The 21,555-nt window shown below is 37.1% G+C and overlaps 1 protein-coding gene across 15 annotated transcripts in view; it reads right to left on the reverse strand.

Annotated features, from left to right (window-relative positions):
• Positions 1-2,776: 2,776 nt before the first annotated feature.
• LOC108752565 (IQ motif and SEC7 domain-containing protein 2) overlaps positions 2,777-21,555 on the reverse strand; it is a 57,212-nt gene continuing 38,433 nt past the window's right edge. For 5 of the 15 annotated variants that reach the window (XM_018493459.1, XM_018493456.1, XM_018493455.1 and 2 more), the window contains exons 2-10: positions 14,872-15,270; positions 7,330-7,686; positions 6,889-7,170; positions 6,538-6,805; positions 6,043-6,399; positions 5,544-5,920; positions 4,671-5,326; positions 4,246-4,587; positions 2,777-4,160 (exon numbers count right to left, since the gene is read on the reverse strand). In XM_018493459.1, the coding sequence (XP_018348961.1) occupies positions 3,886-4,160; positions 4,246-4,587; positions 4,671-5,326; positions 5,544-5,920; positions 6,043-6,399; positions 6,538-6,805; positions 6,889-7,170; positions 7,330-7,686; positions 14,872-15,071 (3,114 nt within the window). In that variant the 5' untranslated portion in view covers positions 15,072-15,270 and the 3' untranslated portion in view covers positions 2,777-3,885. Of the gene's footprint in view, positions 4,161-4,245; positions 4,588-4,670; positions 5,327-5,543; positions 5,921-6,042; positions 6,400-6,537; positions 6,806-6,888; positions 7,171-7,329; positions 7,687-14,871; positions 15,271-15,943; positions 16,074-16,465; positions 17,030-17,084; positions 17,103-21,008; positions 21,515-21,555 lie in introns of those variants that run through there. The other 10 variants (XM_018493452.1, XM_018493467.1, XM_018493466.1 and 7 more) reach the window with 8 other exon arrangements.

Raw genomic sequence — 21,555 nt, forward strand, 5'->3', positions numbered from 1 at the left:
CTAATCAAATCTTTCTTTCTAAACGAATAATATTATTAATAGTAATATTAATAGTATATTAATATTAATATTATATTAATAGTATATTAATATTAATATTATATTAATATTATATTAATACATACATATATTAATAAATTAATCGCCGATTATGTTAATTGGAGTTGAATTGTCACAGCATCACGTCAGAGATGATAAATAAACTGATATTGATGAAGGAAATACACGCATTTCGGATTCAGAGTTATTTATTAACACAGTGTACTTACAGCATTTACTAGACTAACAAGGGAGAAATTTACTAATAATTTGGCATTGAGAGGGAAGTGGAGGGGGCGAGAGGAAAAGGGGCGATTTATCTTGATTATACACGCTTTCTCACCAGCAAGGCTTTCTCGGAGAGCAAGCCGGATAACGGCTGCGACGTGCTCAATCGGGCATCAGACTTTAAAGATCGCGCCAATTTGGTGCAATCCATTCTTCCCTGATATTTTTCCGCTAACAAGAATACGTATTTCTACTTTAACGCGACTGAGAACGACAGTATGACAATAGGTATCAAATTCGAGGAATAGTGCGAGGCGATGCTCAAGTCATCTCATTCTCATTGCTCAATAAAGTGATTCCTTTTTCTTTGTGAGGGTGGGGAAAAAGTGACAAAAACAAAAAGATACATGTCGTAAGAAAATTTGGGGTTTTCCTAATCAGTCTTTTTTTTTTTTCTTGTCCTCGCGCGAGATTATCACAGAATTCATATTATTTAAGTGAGTGGCCAGTGAGAAGAATTGACGCGATCTCGTCCGTGGAACTTAGCATACTTGTGACGTTAACGCTGCATCTAAAGTCGATCATGTGTCTCTGTACAATTTCTGCCCGTTTCTGCTAAGATTAACTCTGATCTTGATTCAACTTACTTTTTTATCTTTTTCTAGCTCTAAGAATTATATGAGGATAAAGAGTAAATTGAACCGAGATTAAAATTAATCTACACTGGTAGAAATGGACATTAAAGGATTATCTTCGCGAGGTAATCCCGTATTATGTCGCACGAGATCGTATCGCGTACATCGTGTTGATGAGAAAGACTAGAATCGATGTCGGTGATGCGTGCGCGAGTAGCTCGTTTAGTATATAGGTGCTTTCCACTTAATGGCACAAATCGACACGAGCCATCGTTCCATCTTTCTTTATATTTAGTAAGCAATGAAAATGAAACGACACTTGCGTCGACTTGTGTCGCCAAATGGAAAGCACCTAATGAAGAAAAGTTCGCAACAGGCATGGAAATATACCTTCGTTTTATCTCTCTTTCTCTCTCTTTCTGTAAACAAAATGTATATTGTCGACAAGCCACCGTAAATACGTAAATTGTCCCTCGACAATTTCAACAATTCCTCTGCTCCTTTTCTCGTTTCTCTTTATTAGAATCATAAATAGAACGGAGTGTTCAACATTCGATCGTTTACAACGTTTATAAAGTTACATTAGCGATACGGGTCGTACGTGTCAAGGATCAATCGATAACACTTATTAGCAGACGTGACAGGCGCAAAATGAGAACGTAGTCGATCATGCGGTTACGTATAAAAATTTTCAGCCCGGCAACTTATCTCTAGACATCGCTTTTCGTTTCAGCGCGCTGGAAAAATTCTGATACTTACAATACAGGAGAACGTGAACCTTTTTTCCACAATATCTTTTGACCGATTGCAAGTTCGTTCCCTCTAACGAATCTTAATCTTAAGTTAACGATAATTACAAAACTTATCGCTGATATTAACAATGCGGCCGAAAGCATCTATTTTTCTCCCCAGTAAGCAAACTGTTCGCAGAATGCCAGAAGATTGATAACAAATTCGATTCAGCAGATCAGTACCATCTGTATCCGCATTAAAATTACTTTCTTAAGCTCTGTCAATCAGAGCTGCACCCCGATAGGATAACACACTTATTAAATTATATAACAAAATCTTGTATAAAATTTGTAATCTGCAATTACGGATATATTTACAAAACAGATGTAAAAGCTCTGATCTTTTCTGAAACATTTATAACTGTTTGCTCAATTAAGTCCAATATAGTACTTCAGCAAAATAATAACATAGCGAATCATCCTAGTACAATTATTGCAAAATTGTTGTAAGTTCATGATGCCATTAATGTGCAATGATTTTAATTTGCCTATCGAGGTGTTAAATCATGCAAACAAATTCTGTTATATTTTTTTGTGACATTCTGTTGCTAACATCTGATATAACAGATTCTGCATCAAAGTTAATGATTTTTAAAATCTGTTTAAGCAGGCCTACTGGGTCTCTTTCACTCTCTCTTCTTTCCCTTTGTAACGTCATTAAAATCTTTTGGTTAAACACACGTCTGATATTCACGATACTAAGAAAGAATTAGAGCACAAGTAAAGAGAGTAGAAATCTAAAGTAGAATTATATTAAACACTCCTCCTATATAGATGCGTTATTTTAACGGGAGATTATCATTAAATTAATGAACGCCGTTTGCTTGTTTACAGCCAGCTGATGTCACGATCAGAACTATGTACATGATCAATTAGTTTGTCATACAATTCCACAGCTCTTGGAAAAAATTTCCGACCTCCTCTACGATTGTGATTTCATTAGTTCGTTCCTCGGTCGCGGGAGATTTTTTTATCATGGCAGTATATAAGGCATGCGCGTTTTTTTCTTTCCTTTTTTTCCCCGTTTATTTCGCGTATGTATCTTAGCTTACGTGATTATACTCTCGCAATGGTATTATCGACGTTTAGATCTATCGTCTATTCTCGCCGCGAAAAACGAGAAACGAATTAATCGTGGATATATTTAACATGATGGCTTTTTTTTCTTTTCGCTCCTTTTTTTTCCCTTTTGAAAATGTGAACAACTTCGAGTCAAAATTTCAACATACATAAGCAAAAACTACATCTCGTGAATGATTATCAATAGATTGCTATAATGACAAACACGTCTTACGTTAAGTCTTATTTCATTGCTACATTCAAACTTCATGTTTCCGTTAATAAAAATCGTTAGACATCAACATGCACCTAACATCGATAGAGATTGCTTATCGTTTCCCTTATACTAATTTCTTTTTGTTACACGTGACAACTCGTTCCGAACGTCGTTATAAGCCTATTATTTACAATTTTTCGAATTGGTGATGGTGATAATACTTGCTGATAGCGATTACTATTAGAAATTCTCGATAGTATCTCGTATTCTTACAATTCTTGTGATTTAAGATTTTCTCTTCATTAAATTCTACTCGTTAACGCCCGTCTGTGTAAAACTAAGCAAAAATGTAATAATATTATCTACACACAATTCTATCATTCAATATCGCGTCTTCGTAAATTATAAATACAGTGTGAAAAATGTGTCCATTAGTTGTTTTAGATGAATAAATACTATACATAGTCTCGGGGAGAGGAGAATAGGTTAAAATTTTCTTTTTCTTTTTAAATGCGCCTGGGGTGATTTCGATTGGATCCTGCCCAATCCTTCAGATTTACGTCTTTATTAGCTGTCGTCATTAGCGCTTTAATCCTTTAGCACGCTTCGTGATGTACGTATGTATAAAAAGACACTACTCTACTAGTACGGTAATAGAACAGTTCACGGCAGTCTTGCTGCTTGTATTAATTCACCTTTTTTTTTTTTTTTTAAGAGAAGAAAAAACTACACGACGAGAAGTTCCAAGTAGAAGAAATGAAAATTGCAATTTTATTAATATGAACAAATTAGAGAGTAATTATTGCTATTCAAATTCTCGATATAAAGACGTCTTTATCTTATTAAAAACACGAAGCGTACTAGAAGAAAACAGGTATACGAAAATGTACCTCGTTTATGTTACTGGAAGGGTACATTATACTTCCGTGGTACGACTATAAGGGCCGGACTCTTCAGATTGCGACAGTTTTCGCTCTCGTTTGGCGAAGAGACCTCCTAAAAAAGACGGCTGCTGAGCCAGTCCCTTACCACCGGCCCCAGGAATTGTAGCTCCTGGATGAATAGAATGAACTTGTCCAGGATGTTTAATGCCTTGGCTCATCGAGCTGGCAGAAGTAGATTGAAATGAAATAGACATACCGCTGTCCAGAGAACCCACGCTTCCACGACGCTGTGGCTTCTCACCGGCAACTAAATACATACATTGATATTACATTTTCATATATTTGCTAAAATGTAAATATGAAAATATAAATATATACTTTTCCCTACTTACACTGCTCGTGTATATCAAGAAGAGAATTACTAAGAGCGGAACGTTTCAATTGCGTGTCGACATCGACTGTTTCTGTCCTATCGGAACAAGTTCCGGGACAAGGACATATCTCTACATCAGCGACGCCAGAGTCTCTATTTTCTGTACCGCCCCGCGCACCTCTACTGCTCTTTTGTCTCTCCAATTCTGTTTCAATACGTAAAGTTTCCATCTCATCCATTTCGCTGATAGATTCTCTAAGGTCTTCCACAAATTTACATCTGTCATGCTCGTTTCGAGCATTAAATGTGACTAGAACTTTTCCGTCGACACGCTGAGAGAGTCTTATGCCATATGGATAATCTGCAAGACAAATGATAACAATCAGAAGTAAAGATTATGCTAATATTTAAATATCTTCATAAACTTATTTCATTAAAGCTTACGGGGAACTTCAAATAAAGTAACCACCATGCCACAAAGTGTAAAGCTCTGCCTGAAAGTGTAAGTTACGCTATTCTTCTTCTTGCTCAATATCTTCGTGACAACAAGCAGGTCGTTAAAGAGGAAAACCTCTCTCTGATGAACGCCAGGTCTCTCCTTCTTATGAATGTCCGGTATCTCGTAGAGCCTGCAGTAACACACCAATCTTCTATGTGGCAGAGCCATGTTTGGCTTCTTTCCAACAATAGTCGCTTGGACCTTCATTACTTGCGACACATGGTCTGAGCCCGGCTTGAATTCGTTATCTTTCACTCGTTCATAAATGCCAACTAGGATATCTCGATCTATATCGCCGCAATCATCAATTCCTCGAAGATTCTTTATGAAATCCTCGAGTCTCATTCTGCGCTCAGGCTTTAGATTAGGTGTATGCAAATCTGTATTAAGCATGATAATAGCAAAGGCCAAGACAAAAACGGTGTCTGCCGACCGCAGCCTCGATATTACGTCATGATTGCATTGACAATAACGTTGACTAAAGACTTCCATTAACCGCTCGATCTTTTGCGCCTCGCCAGGCATTCTGAAGTAGGCTTGAAACTTTCGTAAAGCGACATCCACTTGCATTCCAGAAAGATCTAACTCCTGAGAGAAACATCTGCAAATTATAAGTATTAAATTAGAGCATAGATATATCTAGTAGATATAGATATAGAATAACTATAAGTAATAAAATATATGTTTTAAATATATTATTAAACAAAAAAGTATTTTAAATAATGTATAACTATAACGAGACAATCCTTTATTAACGAAAATTTATTCTTTTATTCTCAATATTGATTCAAATATATTAAGTATATTAAATCACTCACTCAAGTACTGCCATATTGAAAGTGTTCTGCAAATTCCCAAGGTACTCTCCTATCATCTGTTTGGATAATCCTTTTCGACTGATCAAGAATCTAGCGACTCCTTGCGGACTGTTCTCCAAAAATCCACGTCTGATAAGGTAACTGATTCCTCTTTCCGGTTTCTTATTGAAAAGATTTAGGCCGACCCTGTATTGTCGCTTTCTCACTGTTTCGGACACCTTGTAGCTCGTTTGAGGCGGCAGACTTTCCGTGTGGTCCATTAGGGGAAGCTGATAACCGGAGCTGGCATGTGAGTGGCCAAGCTCCTTCACGTTAGCGGTCATCGCCGCCGTGTCAGCAGTATGACTCGCGCATTCCTGATGTTCCGGCGAACTCGACTGATTTCACAATGACAACAGTTCCGTTAACGCTTTTCGCTTGCGTCCTCAGAAAACCGCCGTTACTTGCTAAACGAGCAAGTAAAGCGTAAATATAACGAGAGAAAGTCAACTATACTCACAATCCCTTTGTGCTTCCAGACAGGAGACCCTCTCTGAGCATCGCCCTCGGAGCTTTCGCAATTGGTGGAATCACTACCGGAGCTCTGCACCGAACTTAGACTTCCGTTCTCCACACTTTTACTAAGACCATTATGACGTGGTTCCATGGATCTCGAGGTGATAGAAGACGTTCTCTTCGGCACCTCCGGAGGAACTTTTTTACCGGAACATCTCGTTCTGCCAGGACCAAGCTGGTTGGCGTTGTTCCAATTTTGCGATATAGTCGTCTGTAGATTGTGCGGCGTCGATGGCGATGTACACGGTGTTCGCAGCAAGTCTCTTGGCGGCGTTTCTTGTCTCAGGCCGCACAAGGCTTCCTGCATTAAACAGAAATTGCATCTTTCTATCAAATTAAGGCGATAAAACAAGATATATTTTGTTGTAACAAATTATTAGTTCGTTCATTTTACAATATGATCGTCTCCTCCTTTGTCATTACGTTTATCGACACTCACCTGTGGATTGTAATAATGGATACTGGAGCCGCTCTCCTGGGAGCTCGATTCCCAGCAGGGACTCGGTGGTAATTGCTGATGTCGATTGCATGGGCTGGGCGCCAATGAGGGCGTATGTCTACCGCTCTGATGCAAATTATGATTTGTGTGTTGATGGCCGCTGACCTGGACCTCACATCTACCGCTCTGACTTCTCGGTATAGGCGATTGCGAATTGTCCACGTGCCGCCTCTCCCTCAGAGACATGCTTCGGATCGGCATCGGTCTGCTAGATTCGCAGTTCATTTAGCGCGATGAATTTTTGTTTAACGTAACGACAGTAAACTTCCGCGGAGAAACGTTTTTAATTACCTGTTGGCGGACTGCGCCTGCTGAATATATATCTGACTATGATAAACCATTCTCTCGTGATCGTTGAGATTGCCCGAGCGATCGATCGCCAATTCTTGAAGCTTCCTGCTCAATCGCTTTTCTGCCTTGGCCATCGCCGTGATCGCCGCGAATTTCTTCAGCAACGTGTACCTCCGAAAGGCACGCTGAATCGTCAGTGCCGCGTTCCGCGCCTTCACGCCGCCGTATTTCCGCTCCAGCATCTCGATCTGCTTGTCAAGTAGATCCTGCGACAACTCGTACCTGTAGAGAAACGAAACCACGCAATTTTTCATCTTTCGATCCATTCTCTTGCGCGCTCCTCGATACAATTTTTCATTCGCAGGCGGACCGGCGTTACGGTTCTCTGCGTATCTGCTGTTTGTTCGCGGTCGCGAAAGAGGATATAAGATTACGACTTACGCGGTCTGCAGCCGACACCGTTTCAGCACGTCGCCGTTACGGACCGAGCCCTTCTTAAGGTGATTCTGCTGATACCCAGCGGACTGTGGCTGCCCGCCGAAGCCCTGCACCATGGTGCCGTAGCTCTGCGGCTGCGAGTAGCCTGTCGCGTTGTGCGAATAGACCTGCACGCTCGCGGCAGGATACGGGGGCCCGTGCGCGTAATTCTGATTCTGCATGTAGGACTGGCCCGTGATGTACGACGTCGTCGACAGGGACGTCTGGCTACCAGACGAGTACGCGCCGTGCATGCTGTTGCCGTGGATCTGGCTAGCGGCCGTACTGCTGTGCGACGGTCTCTCCACCTTCGTCGGGAAGCTGCGCAAGAGACAGATAAATGTTAATTTACTTTTGCCCGAGACATCACGTTCGCGAGACTTCACTTTCTAATCTCAGATTGTTAACGATCTTCTGTATCCCTCAATTGCCAAGTGCTTTTCTGATAAATCACCTCTAAGAATTTGACGAAACGGACGTGACGAAAATCGCAGAGAATCATTAATTTCTCCTGAAGAGGATCATTTCTTTGCTCCTTGATTTTAATCGTCTATATCAACATCGTTCTTACCAGCATACGTAGACGTTTCATCATTATTTTTCATGTGTATCATTGGACAGCATTTTCTTAGAGTCGTTTCTACCAATGTAGACTCTAATCTTGATTTAACTTACTTTTATTAGAAAAGAAGAAAGAGTAAATTAAACCGAGATTGAAGTTAATCTATACTATATTGGTAAAAGTGGACGTTACACTGAGAAAAATGCTCTGGTTAGATTAAATAGTAATTCTGGTGGAAAATGGACGACTCAGAATTTTCTAGTTAAGTCTACCAGAATTCTAGTTGAGAGAGTTAAGTCTACTAGAATTCTGATTGATATAATTATTCTGGTAAAAATAAGAATTCTAGTAGATTTTACCAGAAATATTGTATCAATTATAATAGAATTCTGGTTATCTCTAACTAAAACTCTAATAAATTTAACCAGAAAAAAAATTCTGATTCGTCCATCTTCAACCAGAAATTTTTGTTCAGTATTGATTTATAACGGAGAGAGATTCATCGCAAAGTTCGAGAGTTGAATGAATCATCGTGGACCACAAATTAAAAAAATGGAAGAAGTGTTCGAACAAACTTTTCAATTTTCGTTCTTCTCTTGCAGACGGCATCTCAAACGAAGAGATTTTATCATTGGATTTCCAATTTAGCTTTTTATCGTATCGAGGAAAAACTAGCTTATATAAGAGCCTGCACAAAGAAACATTGTACGGCAGGTCCGGACTGGAGATAATTGAAATCAGATAAACGACACCATGCCACCCTGCAACCACGGCGTCTGCAAACGCCAGGTGTTTTTAATTATTATACAAGCGCATATGCATATATACGCGACGCGTATAATATGCGGATCGTAAGAATAGAGGACGTACCCTCTGAAATGGTAAACGCAAATGATCATGTTGCTGCCGAGGACTCGGACAATTTTCCACGTGTATCGAATTGTGCGCGATGTATTTTTGTCTATGACGCGGTGTTCCCCACGGACGTTCTCGATAGCACAGCTAGTTCTTGCGCGTAATTATTACACCACGATTGCCGCCACCGAGCCGTTTCTTCTCTCGCGAGGAGACCACCTCGAACACCGAAGACGAACTGGCGATGGGAGAAGAGCAGCTGGCGCTCTCGAGGTCTGCTTTTCGGACCATCGGGACAAGAAATCCCTGAAAGAATCGTCGATCGAGGACGAGGGGTGTAAGTCCTTCCTCTCATCCCCTCCGAGATACCATAAAGGTGCGCATTATGTGCCCGTATCTCCAACGTATCCTCGCCGGTGTGCATCTGGCAGGTGTATCTGCTCAACGATAGCAGCGTCGACGGTATATATAATATTTGACCGTGACACTCAACCTTCCACGGCGAAGACCACTTCTTACGCAATGCACGTAAGTCAATTAAATGACTTACGTAAGAATTCGACATAACTTAAGCAAATGAATGCGCAACATATGACAAATGCATATGCCGGCCGAAGAGATGAAACGCGAGATGACTTGAAACCAAGAGGTTTGCAAGGAATGATTCATGATTCGTCCGACTCTCGAACTTCGCGAGAGCGAAGACTCCCCTCCTCTTAAATCAACGTGAACGCTTAGTAAGAAAATGTTGCTGTAATACATGGAGAAATAATAATGAAGTGTATCTGCGTAGGCTAGAATTGTATTACCGGAGAATTAAAATTGGAGCGCGGTCGAGAAATCGATGGTACCGCTTCGTCGTAAAATGTGCATCGTTCTCGTAAACTAAGTCGTATTTCCCTGCCGTAATCAGTGCGTGTATCATTAAATGTTATACGATAATGTAGTTGAACAATATAAATGCGGTGGGTTAATGCAGAGGCAACACGTAACCGCATATATAAGAGACTTCAATGAATTTTAAACTTCAATTCGAAAACCTGAGCATTTAAATCTGAACTTAGAACTCGGAAACTTAAAACGGGCTATTGAGCGCGATTGAAAATTAAGTTACTTTCTTTTAATAAAGAAGCATCGAATCACATTTACATAATAGATCCTTCTAAATCAGTATAAAGTTCAGAAACTTTAAATGAAAACGTGCGAGAATAGAAGTTGCGTCTTTAATTTCGGCACAAAGGAAGATGAATTCAGAAAGCGTATCATCGTAACTTTTCAAAGAGGAAGAACACATTAAACATCATTACCGTTATAGTAGAATGAAATTTTATTACATATCGGACTTTTTTTTACAAAATCAATTGTGAAACTTATAAAATGCAAACGTTGGAAAGCTCTCCGGAAGCATCTGCATCCTGGAGAAGAGAAAGCGCGTATATAATATGACGGACGTACAGTTGAAACCTTCCGGGGAAAAAAGCCCTACCCCACGTCGTGGTTGCGAGCGAAGTAAATCGATATATTTTTTTAATCAATTACACTTTTACGAAACGTTTTCAGCTCTTCGGGGACAACATCAGCGTAGGAGCGGATACGTTGCCGGAGAGACGCGAGATCCTGCGTATGAAGGGGCATAAACGCGAGGGACGGCGTGGCATTAGAGCTTCCCCGGAGGAGGAGGAGGGGGAGGAGGAGGAGGAACATCTGCTCCATCGTGCCTGCGACTCGCGTGCCACACGAGCGCGTGCTACCCAGAGCCTCCCCGACACGGCTTCGCAGAAGCGGCGGCACGGGACCCTGGCCATGCCGCCTGCCTGCCTGCCGTGCCGATGGTGCCCCGACACGCACCTGGCTCGATGTTTTTTTTCTTTAGGGAAGATGCCACAGGCGGCTAAATGTACGGACTGGCTTCTTCCTGTCCTCCTTCTTCAAGAGGTGCTTCTTAAGGGTTCTACTTGTATAAGCACATACAGTCCTTATTTCACTTTGATCCATGGAATCGAGGAGTCTTAGGAAAATATTAGATTATTTAAATTTGAAAGACTCGTTTATATATAATATAAACGATATATATATATTTTGCCTACATCATTTTTACGTGTATACAGTGAAAAAGGAAAGGGAACGGACTTTTCAATCGATTTGATATTATTGAAATGTATCAGGGCACGAATGGATGAAATGAGATTATATTTAACGTAATTGCGCTAATGCAATTGTTAATTGCAATTTATTAAATATCTTAATACGTGGTTTTGAATGGAAAATATTCTGCAGGTATTTAACATCGCGAAAATACGATAGGATTTGAACAATAGAAATCCTGTATTAAATGGAGATAAAATTACGTTTTCCTTTGTGTAAATATATTTAATGTAATATTCTATTCACGTTTCATGTATTTGAATATATGTAATATTGCGTAACACTTTACACTTTTGATAATAATCGTGCTGATAATTATTATATTATTATATCATTTTATATTCGTAATATTTACCTCTTTGGATCTATAAATGTAATTGTGAGAAAATGTAGTATTTCTATAAATGCAGTTGCGCGAGACAAAACCGCAGTTTTGTCAACCGCAGTTCCACCCATTGCGTATGGATATATAAATTAAGGATTATTATCGGTACGTTTGACGCAACGATAACGATACAACGCATTTACAATTTAGTCAAGTTTCACCGCTGAAAGCAAGAGACACGTAGCATCTCATTAACTTCTTAACATGTAACTTGATATATCCTCAAAGTACACGCAAACGTCCTTTGTTCCTGGAGAGGAGAGAATTGAATTACCGTGTAGTGATAGCTTACGTTTATTATCATTGGCCTAAATGCGCACAATATAAGCCATTTGCATATTGCAAACTCTCCGGGCGGAGTCACATTTGTCGTATCACATTCGCTTTACGAATTAACTGCGTTAATTGCACAATGTATACGTATATATATAAAAATGCAAAAATATATATATATATATATTTTTTTTTTGCATTTTTCTTTTATATACTCTACTTCGAAAGTGATACAACTAAAAAAATGTGATTTTTGAATTTTTTATTGACAGAAGTTAAGTAAACATCGCATACATATTTTAAAAGAGAAATGCAAAAATGTGTACGTGAAATGAAAATGTTTGGTATTATGAATTATTCAATCATGAAGCTTTAGACATAAGTGACGACAGTTTGATGAAAGCGTCGGCTCTTTCGTGATCAATTACGATATGTGAAAAATCAGCTGACAGCTCATTTCCACGAAGCTCTCGAAGAGATGCGTTTAAGGACGTCTTTGCTCTACTTATGAGACGTCTCGGCAGATGCGGATGCATAGAGGATTTGCGCAAGTGTCCATCGCTCCTGTCAATTACGTCTAACGTCGCTTATTCACGGCATGCAATCATGGCACATTTTATCAGAGCGATATTAATAAATTCCGCGGTGCAGACTCACGCAAAAATCGATTCGAGATGAATTCCATTCGACTTGACGAGACATCAAAACATAAGAAAAACATTCTTTCAATATTAAGTATTTTCCGACATTACGGTGTCTTTTACGAGATGCTTTGCAGAAATAGTTTTCAGAACATAAATAAGAAGGCAGCTATAAAAAATAAGTATACTAAAAAAATATTAAAATAAAAAAAATATTAATTTGAATAGTTAACTAAGTCAATATTTACTAAATTGTTTATTTGATACAAAAATCATTGATTAGATTTAACTACACGAACAGAATTGTCTCTTAAAATTTACCCCGAAAATATGATATTTGTGGTACAACACAATATTTTGAAGATTTTTATTTTTTAACATGCACTTCAATAAAATTAATCAAACTTATTTTATATTTCATTGTAGTTTTATTAATGAGAGAAATTTACATAAAATTCTTCGAAATACAATGTTGTCCCAGAACTACCATATTTTTTCAGGGTAAATTCTAAAAATAAAAATTGTCTCCGTGAATCATTTCTTTTATTAAATATTTATTTATTGTAAATAAATATTTATTTAGTACTAAAGAAATATATATTAAGATTTAGTAAATTTTTTCAGTGCATAATACATATATAAACAAAAATATACATACATAAACGAAAAGAACCCTGCCATTTATTTATTGTAAATAAAAGGAACAGCCGATTTTAGGAAAATACAATTATATTCAGTCGACTTCCGTTCGTAAATAAAGTTAAACGTCATTAACTCTAATGTCTGATCGGTGACTTTCGGCACTTAACACCGTTTTGGTATAAAGAAAAAAATCGTTGTCAGGTAAATGTGTTATGAGGTATACTGTACGAAGAAAAAGTCTATGTATACGGTGTCTCAAATCCATTACGGAAATTATTAAAGCGTGCTCTATTATCGCAACCGCTGCTCGCGCGCCGCCGTGGACTAATTATCATCGAGCAATTAACAACCGTTGATTGCCATTACCGGCGTAGGTGGGCGAGGGGGCGTACGCTTGCGCGAGCATCGAGCGATCCTACCAGATTCTACCTTCTACCTGAGAAATAATTTTGCTCTCTACCATCCGCGTGAGCATGTGCGTACTATTCGTGTGCGTGTTTGCGTATAGTATATCTATGTATTAGAGAGGAAGAGGCGAGGAGATGATGCCGCTTTAGAGAGATTACGTTTCCTCCAGTATGATAATTACATTCGTGCGAATCTCGTCGAGATAGCGCCGATAGGATGTTTAGCAGTTTCCTTTTCTTCAATACAATTTGTCTATTTCCTTCCGTTTATATACAAATTTGCGTTCCTGTACAGATTTATGATACACTTGACGAATTACATAAATCTGCAGATTTAGTAAAGTATAAAAAAATTAAAGAAATAATATCATAAGATATAAATAATAAACTGCAATCACAACTAGGGACGCACACAAGATATCTGAAAAGTATCTGATATCCGGTATTATTCGGCACTTTTTTACTATCCGACCGGATAATCGGATATCATTAGCATCCGGGAAATATATCCGGTTGAAATTTTATATCATTGAATTGTTGATTTCTTTATTATATAAACATTCTATAAATAAATATGCATATTCATAATGCTTATATAATAGCTTATGTATTGCTGCAAAAATTGAATTTTTTCCTCTACAATTTTTCTCTACAGTTTTTTCAAAAAAAGAAAAAATTATCTCTATTGATACAGTCCTTTTTATTCCTTTTTCTTTTTTTACTCAGCTTCCTTTTTTGATATTGCCACTGAATCTGGTCGGATATCCGAAAAATATCAGATATCCGACTCGAAAACTTGCCTTCCTGGATATTCGATGTCCAATAATTTTACAATCCGGTGCATCCCTAAATACAACACTGTTAAATCTATAATGTCAAATTTAACCTAATTTAAGTCGCCATTGTTTCTCTATTCAATATATCCTTATTTCCTACTGATAAAACAATGGTTAAATTTGACACTACATAGTGTACAATTTAACCGTTATTTTAATATAAAATAACGATATATTGAATAGGAGCAGTGACAACTTAAATTAGATTAATAGCATTTTTCATTAGCAGAACTAGTGCGCACTCAGTGCACTTTAAAGTCGTTGTACACAAATCGATCATAAAGATGTACGTTTAATAAAAATATAGAAACGAATTAAATCGCGAAATATTCAATGCATTTTATTGTGCTATTTGATAAAATACACATTGAGCGTTGTATCAATCGAGATATCTCACTTTTACATTTAGATTAGAATAATGTACAACGGTTTTAATGCGCACTGAATGCGCATTAAAGTTCTGCCAATGAGAAACGCTGTAAATTTGATAACAGTAAAAAAGCTGCTTTAAAGCATCTTGCGTCATATTAAAAAAAAAGTAGGGGTACATTAAAAAAAAAAAAATTAATTTAAGACGATTCGAAAATTAGTTTTTCAATTATACCTTCATCAACAGAGTTTTGTAATATAGATATAAAAATTCTGACGAAAATATATATTCGATAAATGTCAATTAAAAATGGTAGATTGATAATGGTCATCCGTCATCGAATTCGACAGATCGTCAGATTTTGATGAAATAAAAATAGCAGATAGATACCGATTGATGAACGACGTCGGTGTGGAGTAACCCAACTGAAGACGCGACCTGACGACCCTTTCCTGAACGGTCACCATCTTCGAGCTTCGCGAACTTTGGTGCACTCTGGTGGTTCGTATCACTTGATAGCAGTGCTGAGTCTGGGGTGAGCAGACCGTCACCCTGTCACTGCGTGGCTCGATCATCGTATATGTGATCATCACTGTTCGTCACGAAAATGTTCACCGTTCCGGGATACGAGTCCCGCTTCGATTCGAGTTCATTGTTGCGTTCTTCGCACAGATTATAACAGAATTTAATTCAATTCGTAAATAACATTCGCGAATTACCACAATATTCTTTGGTTAACTGGCAGAAGAGTAATCACGTTAGAGAAGATACGCTCGGTATCCAACGAACCTATAAATCCGATTAAAGCAGAAACCCGTTATATCTCGGTTGGTTATGGCACAAATTAAGGAAAAGATTTTCAGTGCTAACGCGTAATATTTCGTGATGTTTACTCGAAATTACTATTATACATCTTGTTACGTAAAATAAAATCAGAGAATCATAATAAATTGAATAGCAGGTAACTGTTAAGTGACGAGTTAAAATCATTTATTCAGTTGTTTATTCAATTATGTCGTCATAATCGTCAGAGAAATTTAAATCAATAAGTTAATAATTAATCATCAGCACATCGGATCAGATCTTATTAATAGGTAATAATTCTTGAAATCTAAATTTGATTTCCATGCACGGAGACCACCTTGAATTTCATTTGAGCTTCAATGCGCATTTGACACTAAGTAATTGGGTTAACTATTACTGAGCTACTCTCGGCAGCGATCAATAATGTCGTTTTCACTCGTACGCCTTTTCCGATTGATTCACGGGTAATCGTTAAAACTTTCTAACGATACGCGATTAATATGCATAACATTAAGTATATCACAGTATGATATCTACGATGTATTTATCAATGATCTCTCTTTAATGAAAGTATGTTTATACATATTTTTATACACGTGTCTCGACTACATATATCAGAAAATAAAAAAATATAGAAAAATATATAACTGTTACATACATATGTTCATATTTTTTCCATAATTCTCACGCATAAAGGGAGCCTTGTCGTCACACGGACTGTGAGTAGCCTGAATATTAAGTATTCAAAGAGATTCAAATATCAAATTATCCCAACGAAGATTAAATCTTGTTCTTAGCGGAACTTCGAAATGCCTTTAATAAATTTAAAAAAATTATAAACTGTTCAATTAAATTTTATTTAAATTTTTATGATTTTTATTTGATTTTGCAATGTATATCACTTAAAATGTAAGAACAGAAATTTGAAATAACAATGTCGTTTCCGTTACGCGAATTAACATTCTCTAGTAGAACTTATAAATTATATGCTTGATCGTCAACATAAATAGGTATACAATGCTTATTATTTGGCGTGGATATTGAAATCGAATTCAACCGAATGAGGTTTGCAAGAGAGAGAGAGAGAGAGAGAGAAAGAGAGAGAAAGAGAGAGAGACTAACTGAAATTTCCGCTGTATTAACGCGTTAATTAATTTATGACCAATGCAGTGCGACGTACACGCCGGTGGGTACCGTTTGTTTGTTGTTCGTCTTTAGGTGATTCGTATCGGGGACGCACGTACGAAAAAGTCAAAGACAGCGAATAATAATGAGCGCAGAAATCCTTCGTGCAAACGAGACCGCACGTGAAATGTCTTTAACGGTGTGACATACAGCGAAACAAGTCCTTTACAACGCGACTCTCTGAAACTTCGTGCGGTGCATACTCGTCGCGCAGCTCGTTAACGCGATTCACTTTGCTCTCTTTTATACAGCCGAAAACATGTCTCGATCTCCCTGGGGTTGCCGGTAGACAAACGCGACGAAATTGATCAAATTAATCCAATGACGACAAATGGCGGAACTTCATCCGGATGCGCTCGCCGAATTGATCCAAGGAGAACACGATGGAGAACAACGTTGAATGCTGTGGCACGTTGAACGCGCCCAATCGAATCAATTCAGATTTCTATTCACATGAGGAATCGACGTCACGACGAGGAATGCACTTTTCACGTTTATCGCGATTCAATTTCACACCTGTGACACTAGGAAACGGATAACGAAGTGTCCGCTTTCCACGCCGAGCGATCGCTCTGGCACGAAATAGAAAAAGGGGTGGGGAACAATAAAAATACCTTGACGGACCAGCGAGCACGAGTTGATTCACAATCGTCAACTACACCCGTTCTGTTTGCCGTTAGCTTCGATACCATAATGGAACTGTCAAAGTCGAATGAAAGGTGGGGCGGCGGCCTCCCACCGGCGGCGATTTCAACGGCTGCGCGCGTATACATTGTTACGCTCGTCTCGATGTTGCTACCGCTCGGAAATACAGGTCAATTCACTCTGGCCGTGCGCGATCGTCGTGTGTATATATATATATTTCTGAATCTACGTTAAAAAGAGGAGAGTTACGCTCGAGACGGGACGGGAGAGGTCATTGCACCCACGAGGGAGAGATCCACTTTTAACGCGCGGCTGGAAAGAAGCCCGATCGATTTATGGCGCACAAACGATTTCCAATCGCGATCTCAATTACGCTTGCGTCGATTGATCCGAGTTAATCCGTCACGCCTATATGCATTCCGCAGGACAGAATTTTCGATTTAGCCGAAATAGTGATAAAAACGGCTCGAGATCTTTCCGGCTTTATATACACAGAAAAATATCGTTCCACCGGTAAGAAAAGTGATTGCTCAGTTTACTTTTTTCTTTTAAATAACGGTTATCTTAACAAAAAATATTTTCTTGATAATAATCATGTACCTACTTATTATTATTAGTCAGAAAAATATATACGCAAGTGATGAACTTCTTTCAAGTATTTCAAAAGTTCATATATCCGCAAATCTGTTATAAGTTCATCACAAGCATCCGATTTGTTCAAAATATATTTTTGAATTCTAGAAAATTTAATACTTCTCAATCAAGAATGTTAAATTAAATAAAAAATTCGATTTACTTAAAAAGAATTTTTCCTTTGCTTGAATCAAATCTCGTATTTATTTGTAATAAGAAAATTACGGTCTTAACGAAAAAAATAATTCTTTTGTTATTATTGCTTTTTATTTTTCCAGTTTAATTTATATTTTTGCTATTTCGCATACCCATATTCTGTCTTATTAATTACAATTAATTATTGAAAAACGCATCGCATCGCAAGATTTGAACTTACGATCCCTAGAACGGTAATAATATATTTACGCTAAGCTACTAATCGCACATTTGTGATCGAGTCATTACCGACGGTATACTCCTATTGTAACTATTCTTAATTTCATGATAGTTTCATATTATTAATATTTGATGAGGTTACATGGAAACGAAATAATACACTGATATTTATTAATTCAAAATAATTAAGATAAATATTATATACAAAAATACCTTTATGGAAGAGTATAAAAGTCATGTTGCATACACAATTTGATCCCAAAATAAATATTTATTTAAATTGAAAATATGAATTACTTCAAACAAGAAAAAAATTTCTTGTTTCTAAACTATGTTTCGCTTTTCCTAAATCTGTTGTGAATTGAAAGAAATATACCAAATTTTTCTGACCAAATAAATTTTCTCACATCAATATATTATTAAATATTCAAGTTAATCAAATCTGACTTTTCTTCGATAAAATTTTATAATATACTTCAAAAGAGAATAAATTCTTATTTCGAATATATGATATTGAGTATTTTTAAAACTTGGGATGAATACATTTTAAGACTACTAGCGAGAAAATATTGTTTATTGAAAGTAATCGTTATTTAAAAGAAGAAAAATAAAATAAATAATTGCTTTTCTTGGCAATAAAATGATATTTTTCTGTGTGTATAAATTTTGTTAGAAAATCTAACTATTATGTATTCAAAAATTTATTTTTTGAAGATGTTATCGAAGAAACGGCTTTATATATAATAAACAAATCAAATTTATTTTAATTTAATAATCTTGATTAAAGTTTCAAACTTACAATAGAGAATTCAGAATATGTTCTGAATAAATTTGGTGCTTGTGATGAACTTATGATTTTGCGGATATATGGACTCTTGAAACAAGTAATTATAATATTTAAATACAGTATGTGCTGTGGTATGTATATTCTTGAATTAATATACAAAAATCTATAATATACTACGTATATTATTTTCGTATGGAATAGTTTTCCAAATTAAGACCCAGGATATGTCTAAAAAATATTCGAAAAAAATTAAAGCATCTCGCAAATGTCCTTCGAATTTTCGTGTTGCCTATAAATCACAGCCTTTGACAAATTAATAAAAAACATACAACAAAAGGCAGCATATCGCGCAGAGAAAAGAACAAGACGCGAAATACAGTCGCCTCCGCATTTCTCGTGCGATTTTAATTGAACGCCTGTATCTCTACGTGTTGACGACAGATTTATTCCTCTTTGAATGGTACGCGCGCTCGTACCGTCAGCTGAACTGTAAATAGAAAAATAATAGCGCACAACAGGTATATTCACGTACCGACTGCACTTTCACGTATGTTAATGTCAACGTGATAACGATTTCGCGTCAATACAGCGACAGTTTCAACGAGCGCGTGTGTTCCAGTTTTAATTTCGCATCGTCTGTGCGGGCTGTTGTTTTTTTTTCCTCCGATCTGTGAAGAGCACGCAAGCGAAATACGCTTCACGCAACATCGAAATGAGAATATCTGCGGTAGCGTACTCAAGTAGATCTTTTTCAAGGATGGTCCGCCGAGCCTGTACAAAATTTTGCGCAACTAAACCTAGAATCGATTCTATTTTCAATTTTTTTATACAGTAATATAGTAGTTTGAAAAATACGGCTATAAAGTATACGTCCCAGAAATCGAACATGTATCTATATACGGATATTTACACAAAATTTATTATTATTAATCTCTCAAATGCTCTTTTTATTACGTATTTTAATTATATTTAAAAATTACAATTAAATTCAACAATAAGAAATAGAAGTAATGGTCATAACGGTCAAAGCTAGATCTTTAGTATATATAGTAATTCAGATTGAATTATTTAAGCATTAAAGATCCAGCTTTAACCGTTATGAGCATTACTTCTATTTCTTATTGTTGAATTTTCAAATGTACGGCCCAGTAAGGTTCTTATATCGTTTTTCACTGCAGAACTGGTGCGAACTGAATGCATATTAAAGTTGTACGTTAACCTAATCTGAATGTAAAAGTGAGATTAATAAAATACCCAATGTATATTTTATCAAATAGCACAATAAAATGGATTTCGCGATTTAATTCGTTTCTACATTTTTATTAAACGTACAGCTTTACGTTCGTCGATTTTTATACAACGGCTTTAAAGTGCACTGAGTGCACACCAGCTGTGCCAGTGAAAAACGCTATTATTGTTTAAATTACAATTAAATTATATTATATTTAAAAAAGCATTTGAGATTAATAATAATAAATTGCGTGTGTCCAGACATAGATACATGTCCGGTGAGACGATTACTTTAATTGTGTGTCAAAATGTTTTCACATTTTTTAAAAAATAAATACATGATAGCATTTATCACATATATATTTGGCGCGATATGCGTGCTATTGTTAAATATTAAAGGAATAATAGTAATTCTCTTGAATTAAATAACATTTTGTTATTTTTAACTTCTATATGGGTCAAAATGTAAATCAATAATTTCTGTTGTTAGTTTCAAGGTAAACAACGTTCATGTTAATGCATATGCATTTAACAAGTAATAAATTTAATAAATAATTAATGTCACTTAATAAGTAATTAACGTCATGTTGAGTAGAAACAATGGCGATGTATAAAAATGATTAAAGAAAAAAATTGAATATAATATATGTAATTTCATATTATATAAACTTAATCTCTTCATCTCGGGAGATTAGAAGCACGCTCCGATTTTCATGTCACAATTATAAGAATATCCGTCAACGGCACATCAGTATTTCTCACGTAGAAACGATTAAAGTAAAAAAGATGATTAAAATCGTATTTTCACTTCACACGGGCCGCGATATTCACGAGTGCACTCATGAAAAAACGTCTGAACAAAATTTACCCTTACGAAACCGTAAACATTCGATTTTCTGCAAATTCCATTTTGGCGTTCTAATCGACACGATTCACTGAATTTCTTTGCACGTGCGAACGTGCAGGAGCAGACATCGAATTCACACGCGGATCCGACTTCATCTTCTCTCCGCGGATCGGATACTAGTATCCGCGTCATGCGCGAACAGTCTACGTACGAGAGCACGGACACGTTTGAGATCCTCAATTTGCCTGTGGCAAAAGTAAAAGTTAGCGATCGGGAGAAAGCTCCGGTCGAGCGTACGCTCGGCGACTAGACGCGGGCGATTGTGGGACTGGTCTAGGCGCACGAATTGCAAGTGGCAAAGGTTACAAGTGATTTCTGCGGAAAGCAGAACCCGCGAGCGAGTTCGCCAGGGAAGAAGAATCGAGAGTAAGCCGTGCGAAAGCGACTCGACGGACGGAAAGGGCTCTTCTTGTCTCTCTTTTTTTTTTTTTTTTCTTTGTTTTTGGTCATTTATTTATCTGTGCCATTTGCCGAGTTCCAAAAGTGGTTACTCGGGTTGACAGAATGA

This window comes from Trachymyrmex septentrionalis, unplaced genomic scaffold, assembly GCF_001594115.1.
Source record: "Trachymyrmex septentrionalis isolate Tsep2-gDNA-1 unplaced genomic scaffold, Tsep1.0 scaffold60, whole genome shotgun sequence".
Taxonomy (NCBI): Eukaryota; Metazoa; Arthropoda; class Insecta; order Hymenoptera; family Formicidae; genus Trachymyrmex; species Trachymyrmex septentrionalis.